Genomic DNA, 12,645 nt, shown 5'->3' with positions numbered 1-12,645 from the left:
TTCTAGTAGTTGTGCAATGCTAAACAGGACAAACTTAAAGATTTTCCAATTTCTCTATCATTCTCCTCTTGTCAGAATCTGCACTATTTACTAACACTGGAATTTTCCAATAGTATTGTTGGCAATATTAAAACATTTAGGCCAAAAGATCCATTTTAGCGTTCAGTAATTATGTTCATAATATATAATGCTTAAAGTAGCAAATAATTTTAGATGATATTATATACAAAATAAAATTAAAGAATTAATACCCAAAAGGAAAAAATTAGACTGTTACACATAGTGTCATACAATTTTTTATTAGATTTCAGGTGATGTGTTTGGACCAAAGTCAGTGTTGCTAAAGGCTTACTTCTAGTTCTGTGCTCACTTAAAGGTCACTCCTAGCTGTGCTTGGGGTGGAGAACCATAGCCATGGTAAGGATCAAAATGGGGTGAACAGGCAAGACAAGCACCTTAAACCCCTATACTATCTCTCAGGTCTCTCTTTTAGTTTTATATATTAAAAAAAACCTATTAGGGGCCGGTGAAGTGGCGCTAGAGGTAAGGTGTCTGCCTTGCAAGCGCTAGCCAAGGAAGGACCGCGGTTCAATCCCCTGGCATCCCATATGGTCCCCCCAAGCCAGGGGCAATTTCTGAGCCCTTAGCCAGGAGTAACCCCTGAGCATCAAATGGGTGTGGCCGGAACCCCTCCCCCAAAAAAAACCTATTGCTGCAAATTGAGATAATCCAAGCATTCCCAATCCCAGCCAAAGTTGAAAAATATCTTCCCTTAGAAGCAAAAACGTTTTGCTACCATATTTATTTTTATGGAAAAGGTTTTTAAGCAGTATCACATCTTTCATTTCTTCATTGTCAGATCCTTTGAATGTTATCAAGGTTAAGACAATCTCTCTCTCTCTCTCTCTCTCTCTCTCTCTCTCTCTCTCTCTCTCTCTCTCTCTCTCTCTCTCTCTGGTTTTGGTTTTTGGGCTACAACTGGTGGTGATCAGGGGTTGCTCCTGGTTCTGCACTCAGAAATTGCTTCTGGCAGGCTTAGTGGACCATGCTAAGAATCAAACCTGTGTTTATCCCAGGTCAGCCACATGCAAGGCAAATGTGATAATGCTCAAGCCCAAGAAAACGTCTTTAATAACCTCAGAAATGGCAATGCTACTTTGAGGTAGAAAAATAGTTAGGTAATAATACTCCAGCTATCTTTGAGGAAATATGCTTTCCTCCAACCATTAAGAGGACTTGCAATGGTTTCCTTTTTATCCTTTCTACTCATGTCTATATATAATGGGAACAGATTACTAATGCATCTGGTTGCTTTGATTAATGAATAAAGATGATAACTATTAAATCACTAGGTAACATTTATGACTAGAGTACTAGTACTCCTATAGTAGATGAGTAGGAAATAGAAAGGATACAGTCAAGTTATACCATGGTGGATAGAGCACTTGGCTTACGTACTGACCCAAGTTTGAACCACAGCACCCCATATAGTCCTCCAAGCCTTGCCAGGAGTGATCCCTGAACAGAGCCCTAAGTAATCCCTAAATATAGCTGGATGTGGCCCCAAGACCAAATTGTAGAATAAAATGAGACAATAAATATACCCTTATATTTACTATAGTTAATAAAATAGAACAATTGTTTGATGTCCTATGCAATTATTGATTTTTGCCTAATTTTATACAAAAACAGCCTATACAAAACAGCCTATACAAAAACAGCATGATATCCAAAACATTTAGTATACAACTAGCCAGTGGATAAAAATATAAAATAGTTCCCACCATCCTTTCAATGGAGCAGTGTTATTGATAATACACACAATGAAATGTTTTGAAACACACAGAAGGTAAATATATTCGTCTATTTTTCTTTGGCCAGTTTTGCCATATTTCTGCTATACTACACAATATCTGTTGAGTGTAGGAATGAGCTTTCCCTCTTTTATGACTCATAGAGAAGTTCCTGAGGCTTATAGGGAAACTGATGTGTCAATTTATCTATTTTCCCTAGCTCTAATAACTTTAAGTTTTACCCCTTAGTATATTAGAGGCTCCTAGATTCTTAAAATCAGAGTTGTCCAACTCAGCTCAAGAGGGACTCTCTTTGAAAATCCTTAACTAATATCATTATGGTCACTATGTTCAGAGGAGATAGAACTTCTTGAACATGATGAGCACTTACACAGCAGAGCTTTTCTAAATTTTATATAAGAACATTCATAACAGACCTATGCATGATGTACTTTTTAAAATATAAGTTTAGATAATAGTTACAGCAGAGAAGATATGTTCTAAGACATTTTTGTGTAGTAAATAAATAGTTTAAAGATGATTTATAATGAAAATGTTATAGTAACATAAATTGAACTTACCATAGGAGGGTTCCCAGCGAATTCTGGGATGGGACATTCCTCTATTTTTCCCCACTCAGTGATATTTTTTTCACATATTTCTGGCTTGTGTTTATCCAAACTTTCTTTAGTCTGTCCACGCACAATTCGTCTAAGGAGAATAAGTCCAGGTTATTTCTTAAGCAGAATAAATTAATAGCTTAATATTTTTAGATTCTTGATATATGTTAAGTATTTTAATATGATCTTGTACTTTATACTTTAAAGTAATGTCTTATTAACTACTCCTGACATACCACAAAAAGATTAGAAAGAAAGGAAATAATAATTGTGATATTTATCACTAGAAAACATATATAGTGACACAAAGAATGTTTATATTAAAATTATAGAGTGGATTTTGGATCATCAATATATTTATGCTACTATTTCAAGTGCTATTACTTTTTTCATGGATTTCCCAAGTGGTGCTCATTAGATAAAGGCTCATGCCAAAGATTCTTGCTTGGCCAAGCAAATTCACTGATAAATGAAAGGGCCTGAAGATATGGTGATTCTTGAGTCCTGTGGTCTTAGAGTACCATGTGATGACAGAGATCAAACAAAGATCTTCTGGAAGATCTTCTGGAAGCAAGGCATGCACCTTAACTCCTGTACTATTTCCCTGATCTCTCAAATATTTTCATTTATAAACAAAAATGTAAATTACACAAAGTTCTACAGTACAACTAATTATAATAAATTATAACAAGATGCCCCAATATGAGGACAATGAGCTTGGCAGCAGAGCAAGTTTTACTCCTCTTGGTCAGGAACCCTTGTGTAGTTAGTTGGCAATCTATTCAAACACACCCAAAAACCTGTTTCTTAGCCCAAGTGTTTTGCTAATTTAAAGTTGCTTAAATAAAACCAAAATGATTAACTTAATTTATAGAGACTATGATATTCTCAGACATCAACACTGACAGTATGTCTCTTAATGACCTTTCAGTTTAATTCAATAAATCTACATTAAGCAGCTACTGAAATATAAGATGATGCTAGTTTCATGATGTTGAACAAAGGAAGTTTTTTTCTTTGTTTTGTTTTGATTTTGGTTTTTGGATTTTGGGCCACACCCGGTGATGCTCAGGGTTTACCCCTGGCTTTGCGCTCAGAAATCTTCCCTGGCTTGGGGGACCATATGCGGGGGATCTAATCACGGTCTGTCCTATGTTAGTGCATGCAAGGCAAATGCCCTACAGCCTGTGCCACTTCTCTGGCCCCAACAAAGAGAGTTTTAAAGTTGAGTATGTCAGTATGTCATGTCCTTGACTTCAAAGAACATAAATGCAAGGTCTTGAAATTACATTATAAGAGACACTGAAGACTCTTTGTAACTCTTCTAAAAAGTTTGTTTAGGGTTCATAAAACTTATTGTACCACGTAGTATATATTCTGATACGGTTTTAATTCAAGGCCATTGTTGTCACTGTCTATCCCTAAGTCTTGGGAAAAAATATGCGTATTGAACATATATTATGTGTTAGGTTTAGAGAAATGCACATTTATTTTTTATGAAAAGCCTAAAATTAAAGTAACCTCTATTTCACAGAGGAGAATACTGAGAGTTAGGGATACTAGTTAAATGGCAGAAGAATTTTTTAGTGAAAGTAATTCTAGACCTGATTTACAAATCTTAGTTTCAGATACAAGGGTTATTATTTACTAGTTTAAACTTTAGACAAGATATGTAACTATTTTTGATACTTAGTATTTTCAGCCATAAATAGCTAAAATAGTACTTGATTAAAGATATATAGTTGTGATCAAGTAAGATAATGTATAAAAATCAACATATATACTACTATTTTTGATACTTAATTTTTCAACCGAAAATAACTAAAATAAAATTAAAATAAATAAAATTAAAGATTTAGTTTGGTAATCAAGTGGGGTAATGTATAAAAATCAACAGACATGAAGTAAGGCCTCAAGAAATGCTAACTATTCAAGTTTCTTATGTTCAAATTTATTTATTTATTTATTTATTAATGACAGTTAAAAATACTTTATCAATTCTTTTATTTTTTTTCTTAGTGTTTGTTCCTGAAGCAATGTTCAGAGGAGACTGTGGCTTACTTCTGGAGATATTTGGCTAACCATGTCAATGCTAGGGCCCCAGAACATTTCAGGATTACCAGGGACACCTGTTTATTTCTCTAAGGCCTCCAGTGGCCTCTACTGACTATAGCCAGTAGAGCTGGGGAGCCATATAGTTCTGTGGATCGAACCTGGATCATGTACATGCAAGCATATATGAATGATTCTTGTGTTATCTCCCTAGCCCCTATATCTTTTTTGTTTTTAATTTTATAATTGTTTCTGGTTTTGAGCCACACCTGGCGATGTTCAGGGCTTACTCCTGGCTCTCACTCAGGAATCACTTGTGGTGGTGCTCGAGAGACCATATGGGATGATGTGGATTGAACTCACATTGGCCACATGGGTAATGGGAACTCTGTAACCACCACACTATCCCTTTTATCCTCCATCTCTTGTTGTTTTATTTTTTCTTTTTGTTTAAAAATGTAGAAGTAGGGGCCGGAGCAGTGGCACAAGCGGTAGGGTGTTTGCCTTGCACGCGCTGACCTAGGACAGACTACGGTTCGATCTCCCAGCATCCCATATGGTCCCACAAGCCAGGAGCGATTTCTGAGCACATAGCCAGTTGTAACCCCCGAGCGTCACTAGGTGTGGCCAAGAAATGTAGTAGAAGTAATCTGATTACAGAACTGTTAATGGTTATGGTTTTTGGGGTACAAATTTGCTCCACCATACCACACCTAAAGTGTCAACGGCCCCCCACGAAATTCCCTATATCACTTCTAAACTACTTCTTCCTACTTCCAGGCTTTCTTCCCTTATTATTTGGTAACCTCAGTTCTGTACCAAAGCCCAAGAGTTTGCTTATCAGAGGATACTATTTACTTGCCTTTCTTCTTTATATACGATATGTGAGTGAGATTATTCAATATTTGTCCTCCTTTTGATTTATTTGAATTAACACAATATACTCTAGATCCAGTCATGCTGCAGGAAATGGTAAGCTTTATCTTTATTTATAGTTATTAGTATTCCATATGTATGTAATAACTTCTTTATATGTCATGGACCATTGGTTAACTTTCATATCTTGACAATTAGACTATCACTGCAATGAAAATACATATGCATATATTTTCTGAAATTTTTATGTTATTAGAATAGATGCCACTTCCTTCTCTGCTTAATAATAGGACCAAAGGTAGAAATTTTCTATTTTATTCCTTATTTTAGCTGATATGAGCCAAAATACTGTGAATATTTATCTAACTGTTATAAGTGGCAAATTCTACTCAAGTGGGGAATTCCTGCAAATAAAGAAGGTTCTTCCAAATGAAGTTTAAAGATAATATTTTCTGCCAGCTTCTACAGAAAATGCTTGTGTGAAAAACTATGAAAACACAAAGTGGTTGAATTATTAGAGTGGGGAAGAAATAATGTGCTTTCCTTTTGAATTCTGTGAAGCAGTTGGATAATGCCCAAATCCCACTTAAAGAAATACAAATGGTTTAGGAGAGTCAAAAATTCTATATCAACATTGAGTTTTCAGGGGCTTATAAAGGGTTTATCTATACAGCAAGTTGGTCAGGAATACATGCAAATGATTTCCCAACAATCTTTTTACCCTCCCCCGCCCTTTCACACTTAGGTCTTTGCCACCTGTAGATTGACTTGACTCTAAGTAGTCACTAAACCATGACCATGTACTTCCTCCACATCTAAGTCTGGAGGCCCAGACCCACCAGGGAAATTCCCCAAGCTACTTTTTGTGTGTAGGTGGTAAATTAAAATAGCATGAAACAGTAAACAGGGATTAAAGTTAATTTTTGATATTTTAAACATATTTTAAAGATATTTTAACATATTATATTAAAGAGAGTTCTTAATAAGACAAATGATCCCAGCCACACACACCTAGACACTGTGGCTCTATGAGAATATTAATCATAATTTGCATTATATTAACTCTTTCTAATCCCAGCTATGACATTTACAATAAGAGTGGCTTAGGCTACATATTTTACTTTTCATTGGTCTGACTTCTCATCTATGAGACAGTTAGAGTAAGAGCAGCTTATTATGACTCCACAATATGGTTATAGTAAGAGCATTTCTACATTTTGGACATTAAAATTAATATTTTATGTCCATACTTTATAGAAATTCTCCCTTACCTTTATTGTTGTAGAATGCTTCAAGAATCATAGCCATGTATTTTCCTTTCTAGCATTCCTCCAAAATGTCTAAGTCACTTTACACAGTGACAATCAATAAATGATTGGTTTAAATTAAAATTTACAACAACAGTTAGTTTCTCTAGTTTGGTGTTTGTCTAATCCATGAGTAATTAAGTCATGAAAACTTTTTTCTTAGACATCCTAGACCCTACCAATAGTCTCAATATGTTTTCTACCATTGCAAAGACATTCAAACTTTGGTGTATTTTTTTTCAAACCTGCTCTAACTGCATCCTGAGTAGCAATTAATTGGATGCAAGATACTACGGTGCTGCTCACTGATTTCTCTCAAATTGATGTTTACTATTCCCTCAGCATATAGACTGATGATACACAAACATGGATGTCTCTATGCCTTTAATGGAGCATCATACCTGAAAATTGAGTTTAAATTAAAGTTTAAAAACTTACTCCGCTCCATGAATGGCAAGACCAATGAAGAAGATCACAAAGAGATGGTGTGTATACCAAAATACTTCAAAGTAAGATCTCCGGATAATTTTTGTGGAAGATGTGATAATTAGTATGAGGCACAGTGTGATGACAACTCCAGTGATACCTGCCAATCGAGTCACAGCCACATATAGACCTCCTTCTGGGTTCTGTAAAATACAAAATACTTTTGCATATATACATAAATATTTTTGTGCAAATGCAGACCTATCTATCTATAGGATGTCAGATATACAAGGTGATTGTGTGCAAAGCAAGAACCTTATAACGTTTAGATAATTTTAACCATATATAGATTTGGAATGGAGAAACCTCGCCTTACATGGTTGAAATGTCATTGGGATTATTCACCGATACACTGAAAATAGTTCCAAGGGAGTAATATATAAAATAAGTACACTCTTAAATATCCTAAATGTGTCTAAGGTTTTTTGTTCCATGATTATAAGAAGACAATAATGCTTAACTTGCGACTATACCCTAGGCATGCCTGTTATCTTTGACTACGTTGCCCAAAACAGACCCTGAAATGAGGATTCATGAGCAATTTCATTTAGAGTGCATTAGAAGAGAAACTAGTAAGTGAATGATCAATAGAACCAAGAAAAATCATGTCAAATAAGGAGATATAAAGTCATTTATTTTATTTTGGGATGTGTGGGGGGGGCAGGCCAAATCCAGTGGTGCTTAGGGCTTCCTCTTGGCTCTGTACTCAAGGGTCACTCCTAGCAGTGGTTGGTGGATGAAATGAAGTGCCTTTGGGTTGAACTAAGATTGGCTGTATGCAAGGCAAGCACCTTAACCCTAGTATTATATCTCTAGCCCCTTAATATGAGTCTTCCAGAGAAGAGCTTTATTTTTCTTTTTCAGGGGAAATATGAGAAAAGTGATAAGTCAGACTTTTTATTCTGACTAAAAACAAGAAGGTTGAATTTTTACAATATGCCCCATCAGTTATAAGCTGAGGGGTAGTCATCCAGGTAACTTACAGATATTCATATTTGTGGGCAAAGGAAGGCCATCTGTTCCAGAAATGTCCTCTGATAAAGAAATGAAGGTTAAGTCTTTGAAAGTAGAGAAGCACAGATGGTAGAGAAGCACATACATGGGAAAAGTGGGCCATAGAGCATAACAATTGTCAACACTCCTGCTCTGTCCATATTCCCATCCTTATTCATCACTGTACAATGACCAGTATAAAGGAAAACATATCCAAGGAATCATGGAAATATATCTTTTTTTTTTTGGTTTTTGGGCCACACCCAGTAACGCTCAGGGGTTACTCCTGGCTATGTGCTCAGAAGTTGCTCCTGGCTTGGGGGACCATATGGGACACCGGGGGATCGAACCGCGGTCCGTCCAAGGTTAGCGCAGGCAAGGCAGGCACCTTACCTTTAGCGCCACCGCCCGGCCCCGGAAATATATCTTTTTATTTGATATTATTTCATTCTATCCATAATATATCTTTTTATTTGATATTATTTCATTCTATCCATAAGTTGGCGAGGCAAGTGTTTTTATACCAGCCTGAAGAAAATGAGTTATGCAAAATTAAGGGACTTTCTGCAGGAGATACACCTAGCTGTGCTCAGGACTTGTGCCTGGATTTATGCTCAGGGATCACTCCTGGCAGTCTCAGGGGATCTTTTGAGGTATCAAAGATTGAACCTGGGTCAGCTGCATGCAAGGCAAGCACCTTGCCAGCTGTACTATCTTTCTGACCCCAGCACATTTTTTGTAACCTTTTCTAAACATGAACAAATATATTTGGAATTTGGTATATAGTAATGTGATTTGGCCATTCTCTCAAGCCACTAGGCACATGTCCATGATTTGGAACTTCTCTCTGAGTATAGGACGTTTCATCAACCATTGGGAAGAAAGAAGTCTTTGCCTATTTCTAACTGGCTGCCTCTGGTAAACTATTGAATTGTTTCTAGTATACTGTGTACAAACAAAATGATAGTTAGCTGATAGATGAAATGAAACAGATGACTATATATATGACATGTTTATTTTTCCAGTTCTATTGACCATCTATGAATCCTCATCTCAGATATTGTAGGTAAGATGAAGGAAAGCATAGCTGACACCTGGCAGCTGGTATGGTACTGACAACTAGGCTATAATTGTCCCTATTTCACATAAAATGTTTTTCAAAATGTGGGCTGAGGTGATAGTAGAGTGGATAATGTACATGCTATGCACACTGGACACAATCCTCAGCACCCCATATTGTCCCAAAGCAAATCCTGTGTAATCTCTGAGTACATAGCCAGGAGTGAACCCTGAGCACTGCCAAGTTTGTGCAACAAACAAACAAAAATACTTTTGAAACACCAACATCAGATGAGGTGTGATATCCATCATGGATGAATTATAATAGGGAAGGAAAAAAGAAGGAGACAAAAAAATCTCACTTTAAAACCAAATTTCATATAACGTAAAATGATAAAGTCTACTGCTTTTTAATATTCCAGATTTAGTCCCATTCTATTCCTCTGCCTTCTAGAAAATAACATATTATTAAGATACCCAATCTTAGAACTACCCTAAGTTATTGGTGACACCTGATTCAGAGCAAATTCTTACTTCCTTTAAATACTCCAAAATAATATAACACAAGCCCAAATTCTGCAATAATCTCTTCACACCTTTCCAAGATGCTTCAGACTTTTTCTTGGCCTGAGGTTTCTTTAGCTGCAGTAATAGACCCAACTTTGTTTGACTAGGAATATATTCCTGGTTTCTTTTGACTCATGAACATTGTCATGGTTCCAGTTTGCACCATGAAAATATATTTCTTCGTCAAAACTTAAGCTCTCTTAAATACATGCATTTAGAACCTGCAATGATTGTACCACTGGTGATTAGTCAACTTTTGCCATTGTTCTAGCAAATTCATGTTCTTGTTTCACTGAAATCTAGTTCTTAGTTATAACGATCTAGGAAACATATGAATAAAGAAAGAAAAAGTCTTACCTTGATTCTCTGTCGAGCAAAATTGAGGTATTCTTCTCCAGGTTTATCTCCAATGTCAGATAGTGCTATTGAATAACTATCAGAATTGTTAACCCGGGCATTCACACACCACTCCACATTAAATAGATGTGCAATAGTGTGGATCGCTAAAAAGGAGAGAAGGGGAAAATGTGTATATGATTTTGCTGTAAATTGAGTTACTACAGCCTTTGACTTTATGAGCGAGCTACTGGAAATCACAAGGATAGATTATAGCATATAAATAAAACCTGAGTTACCATTATTGGACAGACAAAGCAATTAATTTTCAAAATAAGCTACTCTTTAGTCTTAGTTTTCTCCCTGTAAAATAAAGGTATGGAACTAATTGACCCTAGTTGCCCAACCAAGTTCTAAGAGTCTGTGAAATTATCATGGTCTCTGGTAATATTAAGAAGTCCTATTTCTATCTCACTAATATATTGTACTCAAACAAGAACCTTGTACAATTTATGATCCATTCACCTGACTTTGATTATTCCAGAGAGTAATCACAAAATTTTCTTGAACTCCAACAAACTATTGGACTGTAATATAAGTATATATTTTCTCTAACAAGCATTTACATATGTCTAAGCAGTTCTAAGAACTTTTATAAGTATTTTACAATTACTTGGCCTTTATATTGACCCAATGATATTGGTGCTACTAGTATCTTTTTATCTGTAAGTGAGAAAACTATGAGTTGATTATGTTAACTCATTGTCCAAGATCACCAAGCTAAAATGTAGTAGAATTAGAAATAAAATTCAAGCAGCTGGGCACACCAATCTGTAACCTTTCTGTGATGATTTCTAATAAGATTATCATGCATATCACTTTTGAACTATTTCATTTGCTACTTCTCAGAAAGCCTGTATGAGTAGCAAGTGAACCCAATGAAACACCAATAATCAAAGTGATAATATTCAGGTTGGGGAATAATTCCTTAAACCCAGAGGAAAAGTCTCTTGTTTCTCACCATGGATGTGTGCATTTCTACCACCTGACACATTCATTTTTTAAGTCAATTAGTGAAGATTTTCTAAGAATACTAAATAAATCCATGGCTCTGCCAATACTACCATCTAAATAGTTGCAAGAAATCTCACAGGTGGACCAATAACTTTATATATTATAAAAGGTATAAGTGATGTAAATACCGAAATTTCAGAAGAATCTAAGGTGAAAATGTTATAAGATTTGATGAATAAACCATAATATTAGGTGAAGTTTTTTCCAGTGTCACAGCTGGTTACTGCTGGCTCAGTGTTCAGAAGTTACTCAGGGGTAACTCAAGCTCTGGGGTTCTCCTGGCTCTCTGTTCAGAAATCGCTCCTGGCAGGCATCCCATGGGATTCTGGGATTCGAACCGCCATCAGTACTGGGTCAGCTGCGTGCCAAACACCCTATCACTCTGGCCCCAATGGTGAAATTTTTTTTAACAAACTTATTAAAAATACATGTCTAATCATCATCTACTCTACCTATAAAAGGCTAATCTCTTACCCAAAATGTATTTAAAAACAGAGGAGATTTTCTTGTTTCTGTTTTTTTCAATCTCAAATACACTCAAATAAACTTACCAGTGTGAAGTGCAATCATCCATGCTACCATTTTGTGAAAGGTGAGGTTTCTGTCCAGTTGTCTTCGAATTCTTGTTGAACAACACTATAGAGTAAGGGGGAATGAATAAAACAGCGATTATTTTCTCAGTATTAAGCATTAGATATATAAAATTTCAGATAATTCTCACAACTATCCTACAATTATTATTCTACCTATATAATAGATTAGAACATTGAAACTCAGTTACAGCTATCTTTCTCAAGTTTAATAGTTGTAATCTGCTTACCAAAGAAATATTATGATAAGTGATTATGATGATAATAGTTAGAAATAATCACTCTTGACAAGAACTGGAAACTGAAAGTATATGTGTGATACCCCTTCAGTATGTGGTATTACAAACCACAGTGCCTAAAAGGAAAAATATGAGAAAATGGGGAAATGAGAGAGCCTATGAGCGATCAAGCAAGAGAAAGAGAAAGACGAAAAAGAGAGAGCTGGAGGGAGGGTAACTGAAGAAATGGTGGGAAATGAACACTGGTGAAGGGATGGGTGTTGTAACATTGTATGTATGAAATTCAAATATCAACAACTTTTAAACTCAGTATATCATGGTGATTTGATAATAAAAATTACGTTAAAAGAAATGGTAAATAATAGAGGGGCAGGGCTGGGCTCAGAGCACTCGCATGCCAGGATTTCTGGGTCTTTGACTGGTATGTTGGGGGCTCTGGGCAGGACAGCTAGCCACAGGCCCCCTGGGCTGAACTAGTCCAGGGGACCAAGATCCCCCCAAACCTGGTGGGTCTTCAGGGCCACGCCTGGTTAATCGGGCCCTGGGGGGAGGGGGGAGAAATCCCTTCCTATGCATCCAAAAACTACAGAACCGCGCGGGGGCGGTTATATACTTCATATATTAAGAGTATTCCTTACTGTTATGTTATGTTT

The 12,645-nt window shown here is 36.2% G+C and overlaps 1 protein-coding gene across 1 annotated transcript in view; it reads right to left on the bottom strand.

The window, feature by feature from the left end:
* Window positions 1–12,645, bottom strand: part of LOC125999138 (cytochrome b-245 heavy chain) — a 40,617-nt gene that overhangs the window by 11,386 nt on the left and 16,586 nt on the right. The window contains exons 4-7 of the mRNA XM_049767127.1: window positions 11,715–11,799; window positions 10,111–10,256; window positions 7,087–7,277; window positions 2,375–2,504 (exon numbers count right to left, since the gene is read on the bottom strand). Of these exons, the coding sequence (XP_049623084.1) occupies window positions 2,375–2,504; window positions 7,087–7,277; window positions 10,111–10,256; window positions 11,715–11,799 (552 nt within the window). The remainder of the gene's footprint in view (window positions 1–2,374; window positions 2,505–7,086; window positions 7,278–10,110; window positions 10,257–11,714; window positions 11,800–12,645) is intronic.

This window comes from Suncus etruscus, chromosome X (genome assembly GCF_024139225.1).
Source record: "Suncus etruscus isolate mSunEtr1 chromosome X, mSunEtr1.pri.cur, whole genome shotgun sequence".
In the NCBI taxonomy this organism is placed as follows: domain Eukaryota; kingdom Metazoa; phylum Chordata; class Mammalia; order Eulipotyphla; family Soricidae; genus Suncus; species Suncus etruscus.
The sequence above is the reverse complement of the archived record's forward strand: the minus strand, read 5'-3'. Positions and strand labels throughout refer to the sequence as shown.